General features: G+C 42.9%; 1 protein-coding gene across 5 annotated transcripts in view; it reads left to right on the forward strand.

Annotated features, from left to right (window-relative positions):
• LOC135521174 (signal-induced proliferation-associated 1-like protein 2) overlaps window positions 1-16,708 on the forward strand; it is a 101,540-nt gene that overhangs the window by 67,590 nt on the left and 17,242 nt on the right. For 4 of the 5 annotated variants that reach the window (XM_064947109.1, XM_064947114.1, XM_064947127.1 and 1 more), the window contains 6 exons: window positions 680-895; window positions 6,796-6,945; window positions 8,882-8,979; window positions 9,511-9,608; window positions 11,075-11,493; window positions 15,440-15,664. In XM_064947109.1, coding sequence (XP_064803181.1) covers window positions 680-895; window positions 6,796-6,945; window positions 8,882-8,979; window positions 9,511-9,608; window positions 11,075-11,493; window positions 15,440-15,664 — 1,206 coding nt within the window. The remainder of the gene's footprint in view (window positions 1-679; window positions 896-6,795; window positions 6,946-8,881; window positions 8,980-9,510; window positions 9,609-11,074; window positions 11,494-15,439; window positions 15,665-16,708) is intronic. The other variant, XM_064947132.1, reaches the window with a different exon arrangement.

Consider the following 16,708-nt stretch of genomic DNA (forward strand, 5'->3'; position numbering starts at 1 on the left):
TTGGATGTTTGTGTTTGTAGTATCTTAAGTTGCCACTGGCAAAATAAAAATGACAAATTGCTACTTTAAACACTGTTCGTATCATTGCTTCATCGATTTCCCACGTTTTCGACCACTATAACCTTTTGGGTTTTACATCAATAATTATTATTCCTTTTAGTGGCTTGCACTCCTCTGTCTTCACAGTGAAATAATGGCTCTTGACAGTGTTATGGCTCACCTGCACAACTGTCAGAACATGTTAGCCGTCACATCAATCAAGTTATGACGGCACTGCTGTACTCAGTGTTCTGAAGGAATTCTGACAACAAACCAAAGTTAATGTTTACCATAGTCTCAAACATTTTATTGATCAGTATGTCCCCTTTTAACCAAATGTCTATATACAGTTGAAGTCGGAAGTTTACATACAGTTAGGTTGGAGTCATCAAAACTCGTTTTTCAACCTCTCCACAAGTTTCTGTCAGTGAAATATCTCAAAATACCTAACACTTAAAATGCAGTCCATCTGCCAAACATCCACATAAATCTCCTATTGACTTAGAGTTACCTATGAGGATTGCTTCACACTTTTTTTTTTTTTAGATGCACATAATAACATGTAACAACACCTACACATGCTCATACAGTATAATAAGACGCTCAATTGTTAATGTGTCTTTTTGATTTGTTCTATCAGGAGCTGCTCGGAGATGTACCGCATCCCCGTGGTAGAGTACAAGACTACCACAGCTGCTGGCTGGCACCGCGTCTCGGCAGCCCCGGGTGGTGGCCCATCCATGTCCCGGACCTCCCCCACACAGGGCCCCAGCCCCGGGCAGCAGATGTTCCATTACGCTCAGGGGGCCATCTCCCGCAGCACCTCCTTCGACAGGAGGCAACAGGACGGGACCAGGTACACCGCAGCACCCACTTACATCTTCTTTGAATCATAGTTCCTAGTTCCAGCTCCCTAGATCCGAGGTACTCACATTTGAACCTGGATGGCCAAAGTCCTGATGTTTTTTAAATTTATTTTCGAACAGAGTAAACTCATTGTCACTGTTTGGTTAGTGCTAGTGAGTGGAATCTCGATCTTAATCAGTCCCTGCTTAGAGCAAAGAATTTACATCAGCAGTACTTCTTGTCTTGAGGCCAGATTTTAGTATCCCTGCTTTTGACACTCATAATCATGCTCAAAGTGTGTCACCAAAAGAGACTTGAGCTATATTACATCAAGCATGCTTCTTTGCTTGGCATGAAGAGTCACTCCAATTCTGACAATATTTTCATGTACATATACAGATTTGCTGGCCAACCATGTCTGACTCATCCCAAGAACCTGTACAAATAATTGAATGGGACTCATTGCCGACTTGTCTTTGTCAGTGAAATTGTATAATTTTCTAGAGGAACACAATGGCACCTCTATCCTTAGTATCACTGACACTGAACTATATTAGCATAGGCTGTGCGTAATGAGGTCAGGGTTTTTGTAATTTGATTAGCATAAAATTAGCAAGTGGCAAATACATGACTGGGAAACTGAGACTGGGCTCTGACAGGAAGAAAAACAAGATGACGGAAGGGGCATTAGGGAAACCAACAAAGTGTTCTAAAATGATTTACAATGGAAAACGGGAACAAGCTTTTTTTTGACAAGTCTAGGTAAACCGTCCCTGTTCGTCTGTTTTCTACCGTTCATGCCTAATGAACTCGACCCAGCTCTAATTCCAACTCTAACATACTGTGGCTACTATACTTAAATCAGTGTTTCTCATGGACATTGTTTCAGATGGTATTTGCACACACAGTGGGTCCCAGGACTAGAGAAAACAACTGAATCAATGCTGAATGTAGATGAGAAGAGCTCTTTGGCACTGTGATATAATAATAACAGATAAACAAACAGAATAAACTATAAGGTTTTTCCTAGTGTTTTATTTTTGCTCTTATGTTGGGTCATGTTTTATGGAGTGATTATAGTGGCAACAGAATTTTTATCAGAATTTAATCATGTTGAATTTGTGTTATGAAATGTTTCATTTTGTTGGCACTAATATCACTCCATAAGCATCAACTTTCTTTACCCTGTATTTAGAGTGTATGTTTCTAACTCTGTCTGAGGGTTGAGGATCGATCTCCATGTTGTGCCCCTGTTATTTAACATGGCACACAGCATGGGGGGGTCATGGGTGTCATGGCGTGTGAATGTTTTATTGAGCTCTGGAGTGTCGAGGTGCTTGTTTGCAGCTCTGCACTGCCCCTCTGCTGTGGACTGTCCACGATTGTCTGTACACACACACACACACACACACACACACACACACACACACACACACACACACACACACACACACACACACACACACAGCTACAGTAAGGCTACCTCAGCACTGGTCTTTCAGGGTAGTGTTGCATTACATATCAGGTTGAACACGTGTGTATGTCCATGCCATGTGTATCTGTGGTGTTACATCTAATCAGTGTGTGCATGTCCATTTACAACTGTGTGACAACTGTGTGTGCGCATGCAAGCATACCGGTATATGTGGGAGTAGTGCAATTGTGTGGGATGAGTTTGACCTTTTGTAGAAAGAAAAGCACAGCCTGTTGGCTGGCGGAAAATTGAGATGAAGTGATTCCCTTCTAGTCAGTGGTTTCACAGGATTGATTGCGGCATGGATTGGCCTCTCAGGAGAGAACTCAATTTTCAGATTGGAGTGTCCTTGTATATGTCTGTTATGAAAGACTTTACAAAAATATTGTGAAGACCTGCTCTTTCCATGACATAGACTGACCAGGTGAATCCAGATGAAAGCTTTGATCCCTTATTGACTCCAACACAATTGTAGTCAACGTGGGCGAGCATCCCTGTGGAATGCTTTTGACACCTTGTAGAGTCCATGCCCCGACGAATTGAGGCTGTTCTGAGGGGAAAAGGGGTGCAACTCAATATTAGGAAGGTGTTGTTAATGTTTTGTACAGTCAGTGTATATTATAGACATGTTAAAGAAAATGGGTGGTTTGCTTCGCTACAAACTCTTCTGGTGGCAGTCTGGTTGTTGTGAAATTTCTCTCATTAAACTTAATATGTCATGAGTTAAGATGTCGACCCCACTTGGCACCAAATGGTGAATTTATTTTATCTTTATTTTATCAGGGATTCAGACTAGAGGTCGATTTATTTAGGGCCGATTTCAAGTTTTCATAACAATCTGTAATTGCCATTTTTGGACACCAATCATGGCCGATTACATTGCACTCCACGAGGAGACTGTGTGGCAGGCTGACTACCTGTTATGCGAGTGCAGCAAGGAGCCAAGGTAAGGTGCTAGCTAGCATTAAACGTATCTTACAAAAAACAATCACTCTTAACATAATCACTAGTTAACTACACATGGTTGATGATAGTACTAGTTTATCTAGCGTTGCATATAATCGATGCAGTGCCTGTTAATTTATCGTTGAATCACAGCATTCTTCGCCAAATACGGGTGATTTAACAAGCGCATTCGCGAAAAAAAGCACCGTTGTTGCATCAATGTGTACTTAACCATAAACATCAATGCCTTTCTTTAAAATCAATACACAAGTATATATTTTTAAACCTGCATATTTAGTTAATATTGCCTGCTAACATGAATTTCTTTTAACTAGGAAAATTCTGTCACTTCTCTTGCAAGCAGAGTCAGGGTATATGCAGCAGTTTGGGCCGCCTGGCTCGTTGCCATTTCTTCCTAACAAAGACTGTAATTAATTTGACAGAATTGTACATAATTATGACATAACATTGAAGGTTGTGCAATGTAACATCAATATTTAGACTGAGGGATGCCACCCGTTAGATAAAATACGGAACGGTTCTGTATTTCACTGAAAGAATAAACGTTTTGTTTTCGAAATGGTATTTTCCGGATTTGACCATATTAATGACCTAAGGCTCATATTTCTGTGTGTTATTATATTATAATTAAGTCTATGATTTGATAGAGCAGTCTGACTGAGTGGTGGCAGGCAGCAGCAGGCTCGTAAGCATTCATTCAAACAGTACTTTCCTGCATTTGCTAGCAGCTCTTCGCTGTGCTTCAAGGATTGTGCTGTTTATGACTTCAAGCCTTTCAACTCCTGAGATTAGGAGATGTTTTATATAAGTTTAAATAAGTGTTCATTCAGTATCATTGTCATTATTACAAACAGCAACAACAACATTTAATACTTATTTTCCACCATAATTTGCAAATAAATTCATTAAAAATCCTACAATGTGATTTTCTGTTTTTTTTTCTCATTTTGTCTGTCATAGTTGAAGTGGACCTATGATGAAAATTACAGGCCTTTCTCATCTTTTTAAGTGGGAGAACTTGCACAATTGGTGGCTGACTAAACACTTTTTTGCCCCACTGTACCTTTGACTATTGGATGTTCTTATAGCCACTATAGTATTGCCAGTGTAACAGTATAGCTTCCGTCCCCCTCCTCGCCCCTACCTGGGCTCGAACCAGGAACACATCGACAACAGCCACACTCATCAAGCATCGTTACCCATCGCCCCACAAAAGTCTCTGCCCTTGCAACGTAAGTGGAATAACTACTCCAAATCTAAAAGCGAGTGACGTTTGAAACGGTATTAGCGCACACCCAGCTAACTAGCTAGCCATTTCACATTGGTTACACCAGCCATTAGGCTGATAGGCTTCAAGTCATTAACTGTGCTTGTCAAGAGCTGCTGGCAAAACGCACGAAAGTGCTGTTTGAATGAATGATTACGGGCCTGCTGCTGCTCAGTCAGACTGCTCTATCAAATCAGACTTATTTATAACATAATAACACAGAAATACAAGCCTTTGGTCATTAATATGGTCGAATCCGGAAACTATCATTTTGAAAAAACAAAACGTTTATTATTTCAGTGGAATACGGAACCGTTCGGTATTTTATCTAACGGGTGGCATCCCTAAGTCTAAATATTGTTGTTACATTGCACAACCTTCAATGTTATGTCATAATTACGTAAAATTCTGGCAAATTAGTTCGCAATGAGCCAGGCAGCCCAAACTGTTGCATATACCTTAACTCTGCATGCAATGAACGCAAGAGAAATGACACAATTTCACCTGGTTAATATTGCCTGCTAAACTGGATTAGTACTTATAACTAGTGATTATGATTGATTGTTTTTTTATAAGATAAGTTTAATGCTAGCTAGAAATTTACCTTGGCTTCTACTGCATACGCGTAACAGGCAGGCTAATCGTGGAGTGCAATGGTTAGAGCATTGGACTAGTTAACTGTGCGGTTGCAAAATTAGATCCCCTGAGCTGACAACGTGAAAATCTGTCGTTCTGCCCCTGAACAAGGCAGTTAACCCACCGTTCCTAGTCCATCATTGAACATACTGACTTGCCTAGTTAAATAAAGGTATAAAAATTAAATTAATAAAAAAATTGGAAATCGACGCCCAAAAATACCGATTTCCGATTGTTATGACAACTTGAAATCGGCCCTAATTAATCGGCCATTCCGATTAATCGGTCAACCTCTGATAGTAACATACTGGTTCTTAGAAGCTCTGTGGAGCGTACCGGGAGTCACCACACCGTTACCAGCAGGAAATATAAAAACCGATTTCTGGGTTATGATTTATGTAACATTACATTTCCCGCACACTTTTACCATACCATATTTGTCATATGTAACACTTTGCCTGGGTTCTACAAAAAAACGTGATAGACTCTGAGGTAGTACAATGGAACCATTAAGGTGACATGTTTTCCGAAGGGAAACATACATGGAGACACTGCATTATTGTGTGGGGATCGCTTGAATTCAAACACTTTGTGGCTTCTACTCTTAGTCGGAGTTTTGCCAGCTAATTAAGAGGGAGCGGGACTCAATTTGCAGCTGCCAACGCCTTGTAAAGCAGGCCTGCTCCAATGCTGCTGTAGATGCAGCATTGAAGATCCCTTTCACACCTCCTCATCCTTTACTCCCTCCCTGCCCTATATAACCTCTATTATGCGCGCTTCTCCATTGCACATTTACGATCCCATCTCAGCTTTTCTATATGATGTGTAATTCCGTGTTTTTTTTCGAGGTCTTAGCGTTCTTCCCGGTCTGGCGGGAGAGTCGGGTTTCACGAGTCGGAGGCTCAAGCATCCCCCACGCCCCGGAGGCTTGGAACAGTGTGTTCAGGCTAAGAATAACGCCTTGCCTAACTGCTTACTTATGCTATGTTCCGCAAGTATTTCCCCAAAGCACTCTTCATAAATGGATGGGATTCTAGTAGCCCAGTTACTCTACTTATCATCACAGTATAATGGTTGACCTACTATTTGTATTGTCTGTATCAAATAAACCCTCCTTTTTAAAAATATATAAACGTTCTTATCTACACTGTGTAGTTTGACCTTTGGCATAATACACATAATGATATACTAAACAAACAAACATCAGGAGCACATGCATCATACGTCCAGACTAGGTGATGAGTTGTATTGACACGCCTGACATTGTCTTGACAGATCTTTTATTTTGTTTTCACAACTCTGAGAATAATAGGAGTGATAACATGGTCGTTTAGCAGATGCATTTGTCCCAAGTGACCCACCCTGTGGCCAATTTAGTTTGGTCTGCTAGGTACAGTCAAATCGTTTCCTTAGACCTAGTGTGTGGCCCTTTTGAGAATCAAACGAACAACTAACCCTTTCCATTTAACAGGGCCATTGGAGCTGTAGCCTACAGGTGGGGCACTTTAGCGGTTGAGGGCCATTTTGGTTACATGTCCCCTAAATGTTATTTTTGTGTTTTTTTCAGTGTACTGCAGGAATATGAGATCTCCCCTACGGCCTCCTGTAGCAGCCGGGAACCAGGACAACTGTACTGCAGCTCCCCCAGCAACCAGTCCACGTCCAGTGACCCCGGACCCTGTGGCACCTGGTCACAGAAGGCGGGATGCATTAACGGGTAAGTGCATTAGAGCACAGTGCTGCGGTGCACATTTTATGACAGCTATGGTGTATATTTTAGGACAACTACGGTGTACATTTTAGGAAACTCTCAACCTCAAGCCTCACCCTTCCATGGAGAGTTACGTACACAGCAGACTGGGTTTGAATACAATTATATTCAAATACTGTATCTGAGCTTGATTTAGCTTGTCTGGGGCAATGGTGCCAATGAAATAGTAGCAAAAGTGGAAACCCCGCCCACCATTCTTTTTAAAGGGATAGTTTAGTCCAAAATCAACGTTTATTGGATGTTTACGTTTCTCAATATAATCAAGTCCATATTTGATGGCATCTGTTGTGTGTCCCGGGTACAGGTAGGCCTACAGCTATGAGCATTAGGAGAAGTCTACAGACCCCGAGCACAAATAAATGGGAGAGTTGGCTGACATCTAATAAAATGCAATTAGGCGCTTTTCTTTGCTCCTAGATTAGATCAACTTTATTATCCCAACAGGGGGAAATGAATTTGGTCATGTGCTTAAAAAGACAAAGTACATAATATAGAAACACAGAATAATGCACAATTAAAATTCATATGAATAATGCTACAGGCTATATATTTACATTGAAAGTTCAATCCATATTTATACTCCTTTAAACCAGACTATTCTCTCCTGGGCATACTGTAGATGGCACATAATCTATAGAGAAAGAGGACTATAATAATACTATGGCATTTAGCATTTCTATCCAAAGCCATTTTCATAACTGTTCAGCATTCACAGTGACTCATACTGTATATGAATCAATCAAATTCAATCACATTTATTTTAAAAGCCCTTTATCCCTCAGCTGTTGTCACAGAGTACTTTACAGATACCTAAAACACCAAAGACCAAACAATGCAGAAGCATCAGTGTAGTGTATATATTCAATACAGTGACCCATACATTCAGTATATGTAGTGGGACCAGTTGTGTCATATGATAGGCCATCTCCTCTATCTAGGACAAAACGATACCATTACTACCCCCCCATCCTGGTTCTTCCAGGACCCCCATTCCTTGACCTTCGGCAGTCCAGACCAGGTTATAGTCGCCAGGCCAGAGGCCCCAGCCGGACCCTGGCTCTCAGGTTGTAAGGCATTCCTTCAATATCCCCACAGCATCCGTTGTGGAAATGTGTCTGGGCGGCCGCAGCTTAACGGATACTGTTACACACCAAGGGAAAGGTTTGAAATAGCTCAGTGCGACTAGCCAAGTGGTGAGAAACAGTGAAACAATGGCCAGTGGTGTGAAAAGCAGGAAGTGGGGTTGATAAGTATTACAATGCACTTAAAATGTTCTAAGGCAATGGCAAAGCATTGAGGATGCTGTGGGAGAAGACTATAATTTGAACACATTTTGTCAATTGTAATGTTTGGGAGCCATGATATGCTGGTTAGCATTCTCTTTTCTTTTTGAGGCCTGAGTTTAGGACAACAGTCCTCATTTGACAAAATTTTTGCATTGAAAATTGATACAGTTGTGATTAGGTAAGGCATGGGTAGGCAACCCTGTTCTTGGAGTGCCGCAGGATTTTGCTCCGATTAGGTACCACACCTGACCAACTGAGGTAAAATGGTCAGTTAAATGATTGTCTAAATGCAAAACACCTGGTCATCCAGGTCGGTTAAATCAAAAACATTTGAAGTTCCTACGTCACTCCAGGACAAGGGTTGCTAACCCTTGTAATAAGAACTGGCAGCTCTACATTGGATCATTCAGGTGCGGGTTTAACGGAGTTTGTTTGGGCAAATAAAAAATAAAAAATGGCTGACCTGTGCGTCAATGATTGTCTTCATGGTTAGAATGTTCAGCAAAGGCATCATATCTTTCCTCCCACTTTTGAAGATTTAAACCAGTTTGCTGATACCGCTAGCTTTGTCATATCCTTCTTTCGTGCACCTGTAGATGCCAGTCCCCTGCACTGCTCCTGGACCAGCCGAGCGACAAGGAGGGAGAGGGCCGGAGAGAGAGGGAGCCCAAGCTGGAGAGGACCAGATCTGCAGGTATGAGTTACTCTTCTCCATCATTTTCAGCATCATTATCAACTGTGCTATGAAAGAGACTCACTCGCCTGTCAGTAGAAATGCACTTTAGCGAATTGGTCAGCTGGAGACAGACAAAACAGAAAGCAATATTAACTGTCATTCTTACAGATTCACGATTGTCATTCACATTAAGTGTTACCAAATGTGTCATGTTGTGATGTCAACAAATAACAAATGTGCTTTCATAGCCTATAACACAAAATAGAATGACCAAATAACTGCCATTCCAATTCATTTTTTTGGCATTTCACGAACTGCATTGAAAAAATGCCAGTAATGGAAACTAGGGAAAGGAAAACAGGCATTTCTTATTGGGCACATTCAGGTAGTCCCGCCCCACTTCAATCTGTTTGGTTCCTAGTGAATATATAATAGTTCCTGACATCAACTCTGGTGGACAGTATCGTAGAAATTGCACCACAAGTATTTTAATGAGAAAATTATATCTAAAAAAAAAAAATCACAAATGGTCTTATTCCTCTTTTGCAGAGGCCAAGTGGCACCATCCCTCCACAAAGATTCTGAACATGAGAGAGAGAAGCCAGCCGAGACCAGGAGCAAAGGACTCCCCCAATAAATACCAACATGTGAGTACTCATACTTGGAAAGAGTTATCTTAATGTTTATTGAGGGTTGCCAGGTTAAATTTAATTTTACACTGTAACGCTTTTTTCTTGTCATGCTGGATTTGGGTTAGCTTGTTGTTGCGTCTATGTCATCTCATGCAATACATATGCCTTACATTTGAGCATCAATGGAAAGTGAGTCTTGTAACACTTTTTTTTCAGGACAAAATCAGTTCGTTGTAAGACCCTTTAAATAAACAAAGTAATACCTTAATCAATCAAATGTTTCATATGAAAGCATTGATGTCATCCAATGACAGAACATCATGGCCATTTGGTGAACGTATCCCATAGGAGTCCCATCAGTCGATAAAGGCTTTGGTAGACCTAGCTATGCGCTCGCAGACCACCTTATCCCCTACGAGCAACATGCATGGTCTTCGGTTTGGACCGCAACACGACACCCTAGACAGATGGGTCATGATACCGTACGTATTGTCATCTGATCTTTAGGGTCACACCTAGCAGTAGAGAACGGCTTGGTTAACCATACGGCCCCAAGCTGTACAAGTGTATTGCAAGTAATGGCGACGCATGGTGAATATCGATTCATGCGCGTTATTTATTTTCATTAGTGTTACTATAAATGAGGAAGCTTCCCAACAATTGGCCCTGGAAAAATATTGCGATGTTTGAAGCTTGAGGGGATAAACAGAAAGAGGGGTAGAATGTATTTGTCTCTCTATGCAGAGCGTATTAAAGTTTCATATGCCTTTGGAATGGCTTGTTTTATGGGATTTTCAATTAATTGCAGCTTCAGGAATTATTTATTTTACTACGGTGTAGTTGAAATGGGACCCAAGTCGGCTATGAATATAGCTCTCTTAACAGGAGTAGGAAGCTCAATGGCTGGATAGCTCTATTAAATCAAAATGCGAATGGTTTAAAGTCCAAACCACATATAGTCTAGCAACAAGAAAATTATGTTTTAACTGAAATGCAGTTTTGTTACACTAAAAGGTCTGTGAAGTGGTATGTTGGTCATTTTCCCACACGACTTGGTGGATTAGATTAGGGTTAGGAGTAGAGTAATTTACTGCTGTAAATACATTGTAACAATGAGTAATTACAATAGTAAATTGTACCAAACATTTCCATGGCCCCAATTTCATAATTCTCAACTTAAGGGGTCAATACATTCTGAACCAGTGAATAAACCCACAATGTGTTTTTCCGATTTTATCTAAGATTTGATTGAATTGTGGTGTAAGGACACACAGCCTATGTATACTAGCTGCCAAATCCTTCTTTCCTCAATTCCTCTCAAAGGTCATTGGAGGTCGGAGGTCTTGGATCCTTTACTCCAATGCTCTTTCAGAGGAACTGAGAAAACAAGAATGGACGAAGCAAGGATTTAACCACAAATTTTCAGACACAAATGAATGCTGCTAACCACTAACTGTTTTGATCACCATCTCTTCCCCCAGTCTGGCTCCAGCCACTCCAGCAGCAACACGCTCTCCAGCAATGCCTCCAGCGGCAGCAGCGACGACAAGCGCTTTGGCTCTGGTGACCCCATGGACCCCGATGCCCTGGGCCTCATCTACATCAAGGGCGCGTCTACCGACAGCGGCATCGACACGGCACCTTGCATGCCCCCGCCACCTCCTCCTCTACCCGGGTGCGGCGGAGGTGGTGTACCGGGGGTCTCGGCTGGCCAGCCAGTCCCCCAGAATGCCCGAGGGGAACAGTGGGTGCTGGAGTACCACGGGGCGGGGGGTTACCATGGAGCGGGGACGCCGGAAGGAGGATTGACGTCACAAGGCTACAGCACCCAGGCCACTTCGGCTGGGCACGTAACGGACGGGAGCCTGGGCGACCTGAGTGAGATTTCCTCCATGTCCAGGTAAGGTGTAGCTCCAAAATAAAGTTCCCCAAAGGACAGATCTAGGATCAGCTTCCACTCTCCCAATCCATTAGTGGGGAAACCGCCAAACTGACCCATGATCAGTGTCTAGGGGCAACATCACCATACACCAAGAGGCTGACTGGATCCCTTTTATCTGACCAATGACCAGCGCTTGAATTGTTGACAACGACTCACCGATACGCAGTACCAGCATCAGACATGTTATTCTGCTTGATCATTGGCACCTCTTGTAGAATATTCACTCTAAAATTCACCCTGGTACTGAAAAATGTAAATCAGTTCTGGTACCTTTTTCATTCCAATTCAACCACAGGCAATGCTTAAACACATCATCAGGCTAAGTAATGTGAGGTCAAACTGCACATGTTTTCAATGTCTGTCATTATTGGATGTGAGTTATTTTTGCTCTAGGCATGTACACATTACACATTGTCATGATGAGTAAGCAGGGACGGACTCGGACAAAAAAACGGCCCTGGATTTTGACGCAGTCTGCCCCACCACAACCAGTCCTCGGATACTCCACCGCCTACGCACACACGTACACACACCAGCCCCTAATACCACCACCTAGCTGCATCACAGCAATTGTACACTAATGCAGTACTATGTTCAGAGTGCTACAGAACACGCTGTACGCTATTAAAGGAGTTCTACAAAACACATACTGAAATTGTCATGATTGAACAACATCCCGTCATCTGAAGCCTAGATTAAAACGGAGAAGATATAGAGTAGCTAGAATACTCAGTGAGACAGAGCACTGGCTGGCTATTTTTCAGAGAGGGCTGGATGGCTTCACTCTGTCAAAGCAGTAGACAACACTACTACAGACAGCACAGTGAACCAGAAAAAGACACCAAATTTGGGCGTAAAGAGAATGGTAAGTAAGCAAGTTATAGAAAAATATGTCCTGGCTACCTTATTGGACGAGCAGTTTTCTCAGCAGCTCACTGTCCTCCAGTTTAGCACAACCATTCAGTTGTAATTCATAGTTGTTTTAGCTACAGATTATAAATATAACAACATTGTGGAAGCAATAGGTTTAGTCAGGATTAATCATCATAAAATGTATAAATAAAAGGCAGCTGTGCTGTGTCAAAGGCTGCCTTTTCAAGCATTTCACTACACCCGCAATAACATCTGCTAAATATGTGTATGTGACCAATAAAGTTTGATTTGATTTGACTAATGTCAATTGTAGGGCTTCAAACCAACATGAACCTGTTGAATGTAATGTAAAAATGTAGAATTCCGCCTAAATATACATTCCCAAAATTCATTATTTATCATGAGTGTCAAAAACAATAGCTAGTAATGCCGCATACTCCAAGAAAGATAAAGATCGCACCTTTCTGGTAAAAAATAGTTATAAATTGCCGAGCTGTACTCACTTTTAAAGACACACAAGCTCAAGTACATAATAAAAATATGATTCAAATATGAAATCATATGTTGCTGTTCCTATTCAACAAAAGTTGAGGAATAGGGCTTGAAATTACTATGGCTGGCATGTACATTAATCAAGAAACGGTCTGGCTGGTATCATGTTGCTGGTATAGTTAGTTAGCCTAGTTAGTTTTCCCAATGTTGTGTTACCCATGTCTCCCTCCCTGCCCTGGATCCCCATTTGCCTAGCGCTTCGGCTGCACTGACTTTTGCTGGTGCTAGGCTCACAATCGTCAACTATGCTGTCGCTGTCTTCTTCTGCTAGGCAATGACCCGGGGCTGTGGCATCCTCCTCGGAATGGGCTTACATGCACGTTGATGTTAGCATTGGCACTGTCCCCTAACTCTCCGGTCCCACCTTTTGCGTTTCTTTTGTGTGGTGGTGTTACTTTTTCATGTTGATTTGGGAGTTTTCCTGAGTGGAATACTCTTGATAGATAGCTCAACTTCTCGTGAACGGGAGCCCCTGCTCCTCCTAGTTTTTCTCCACACTCCTTGGTTCACTATCTCTCCGACTCTCTGGTTCATTTGTATGCTGTGTTCAGTGAAAGGAAATGTTTGGAACGTTGCAGATATAAATGTAATAAATAGAGCTGACATGATTCTCTAGTGTTAGCCATTTCGTGTGCTCCAGATGGCCAGTCCATTACTGTGAGTAAGGCTAAATAGGTCATTGCTGTGCCTATACAATAGATTGTTTTATTAATTCACATAGACACTGGGCACATTACATCGATAATGATGCAGCTAAAGTAGCCAGCTAACCTACTTAGCCAGCGACTAAGCAGAAACCACCGTCATCATCATCACAATCTCCCCACCAGATTCCCAATCCATTATTCTCGCACGTCCTCTCCAAGTTTGTGCACAGTAGCCTGGAGTCAAGGTTACCTTTCCAACATTTCATGTCCTTCATTTTTGGATCAGACAGAATTCCTGCCCAACTCTGCAGTTTCCTGCTGGGCCAGGCTGAGAGGTGACACCAGTACCTTCCTTTTCATGCTGGGCCAGGCTGAGAGGTGACACCAGTACCTCCATTTTGGGGTCAGGTAGCCGAGATATAGTCTTCATTTTCATGCTGTGCCAGGCTGAGAGGTGACACCAGTACCTCCATTTTGGGGTCAGGTAGCCGAGATATAGTCTTCATTTTCATGCTGTGCCAGGCTGAGAGGTGACACCAGTACCTCCATTTTGGGGTCAGGTAGCCTTCATTTTCATGCTGTGCCAGGCTGAGAGGTGACACCAGTACCTCCATTTTGGGGTCAGGTAGCCGAGATATAGTCTTCATTTTCATGCTGTGCCAGGCTGAGAGGTGACACCAGTACCTCCATTTTGGGGTCAGGTAGACCAGATATAGTCTTCATTTTCAGGCTGAGGTGACAGGTGACTGTGCCAGGCTGAGAGGTGACACCAGTACCTCCATTTTGGGGTCAGGTAGACCAGATATAGTCTTCATTTTCATGCTGTGCCAGGCTGAGAGGTGACACCAGTACCTCCATTTTGGGGTCAGGTAGCCGAGATATAGTCTTCATTTTCATGCTGTGCCAGGCTGAGCGGTGACATCAGGTTCTCTATTTTAAGTCAGACTGGATGAGCCAAAGTGCCGTTTCCTACCGGAATAAAAGTAACCTCGTCCTCTGGCTATTGTGCCCAGCCTATATAATCCTCTGATATCAACCACTCTAAATTGGCCTTAATGGGAGTGGCCATAGAATTCTATGGGAGTGCTCTACTGAATAAAGTATTTGTAATTGAATTTTAGCGAATCACCTGACTGCGAGGCGTGGCTCTGTGCTCGTGGTGTGCTAGCATACGGGGGATAGTGAAGGGGAAAGCGTTCTGGGAGATGATTGGTTGGTAGATTAAGCCTATTTAAACCAATGCCTGCGCTGGGAGTTTCTCCAGGCTCTCTGTATTGGCTAACTAGCAAAGACTACGTTTGACGCGTTGGTCCATCAGACTCTTTGTGCATTTGGGGTGAAAGTGTCTGGGAACAAGATTATGCTAAAAGGTTGACGACCGGTCTGCCATGTTGTGGCAGGCTCACTGTGGCCATGGCAGGATCCTGCCTCCCCCTGCAGTGGGCACAATGCAGCATTTAATGAGGTGTGACACATTTGCCCTTCGCTGCCAGCGGCAACAGTGCAGTGTCATCATGCCCCAATTCGTATCACTATGTTGTCCGCATACGCAGGGTTGGCATGAATTCTGCTGAAGTAGACTAGTGGAGTCATAGGAGTTAGGATCAAAACCTGACCCGAGAACCACACAGAGCCCATCGTGAGGAGAACCACTGATATGGGTAGCAGGGTTTGGGTCAGTTCAGTTCAGGAGGCATAATTATCCCTCCTGATTATCCCCTGACTTTACTGATATAAAATGGACTGATCCCAAACCTTGGACTTTTGGTAGCCACTCATATTTTACGTAATTGAACAACTGTGATCACATGTTTCTGTCTCGGTTTTCCTAGTGGCTCGCGGCACTCAGGCAGCCCCTCGGAACGTGGTCCTAAGACCTCCACCTCGGTCGACTCCTCCAAAGTCGACATAGTCTCCTCCGGCAGCATGGTGACAGGGGCGGGGCTTAATGATCCCATCCACGCCCGCCAATCACCAGGCAAAGAGTATCTGATTGGCTGGAAGAAAGCCATGGATGGCTCTCCAATGGAGGATCTGGGCAGGCCAAAAGACTACGGGTGAGAAAATAAGCAGTGTTTTGTGGGGTTGTATTCTTACTTGGATATGTAACTTGCTCCTAGAGCGCTGTCAATATGCTCTATAGCATCATAATAGTTGCCAGTGCCACACATAATTTTTCCTCCTGCCAGACTGACACGTTTTCAGCCTCGACTCTACGTAACCCGTTGAAATAAACCCCATCATCCTATTTTAATAAAGAAGCCACAAGTGCGTACGCGTGTCAACTTTACTAGTACTTTCCTGCTAACCTTTGGCCAGGTTGACGGTCTTTCTTGGTTAAGTTAACTGAACTGGAAAAAAAGATGGCGAGCTGACAAACTGCCTGCTTTGATCCTGTTGAAAAGGTGGCAAGCCATACTAACCAAAGGCCCCCATTTTAGGCAGGTTCTGATCAAAGGTGGACATCCATATTAAAAGTAACCTCTGAATACTTGATGCTCTGACAGAATCCTCTTGACACATGTCCCATCTTATTGATAAGTAGGAGTTGAAGCAGTGTTCTCGAATACGGTCTCTCATTTAGCTAGTGTCAAGTGTCCATCAGCTACTGCAACCTTTTCTGATATTTTCAGTTCACAAAACAGTCTTCGTAGTGGGCAAAGAGCTCCCAAAATAAACATGTAATTTTAGATGGGACTGCACATAGATAATACAAAACAAGTTTGGATTGCTGCAGCTACACTACATGAAAAAAAGGTATGTGGAGACCTGCTCGTCGAACATCTCATTCCAAAATCATGGGCGTTAATATGGAGTTGGTCACCCCTTTGCTGCTATAACAGCCTCCACTCTTCTGGGAAGGCTTTCCACTAGATGTTGGAACATTGCTGCTGGGACTTGCTTCCGAACCATGAAAAACAGCCCCAGACCATAATTCCTCCTCCACAAACATTATAGTTGGCTCTATGCATTGGGCCAGGTAGCGTTGTCCTGGCATCTACCAAACCCAGATTGGTCCGTCGGACTGCTAGATGGTGAAGCATGATTCATCTAGAACATGTTTCCCCAACTGGCGCCCTGCAAGCATAGCTTCAATCAAT

Source organism: Oncorhynchus masou, chromosome 4 (genome assembly GCF_036934945.1).
Source record: "Oncorhynchus masou masou isolate Uvic2021 chromosome 4, UVic_Omas_1.1, whole genome shotgun sequence".
Lineage (NCBI taxonomy): Eukaryota > Metazoa > Chordata > Actinopteri > Salmoniformes > Salmonidae > Oncorhynchus > Oncorhynchus masou.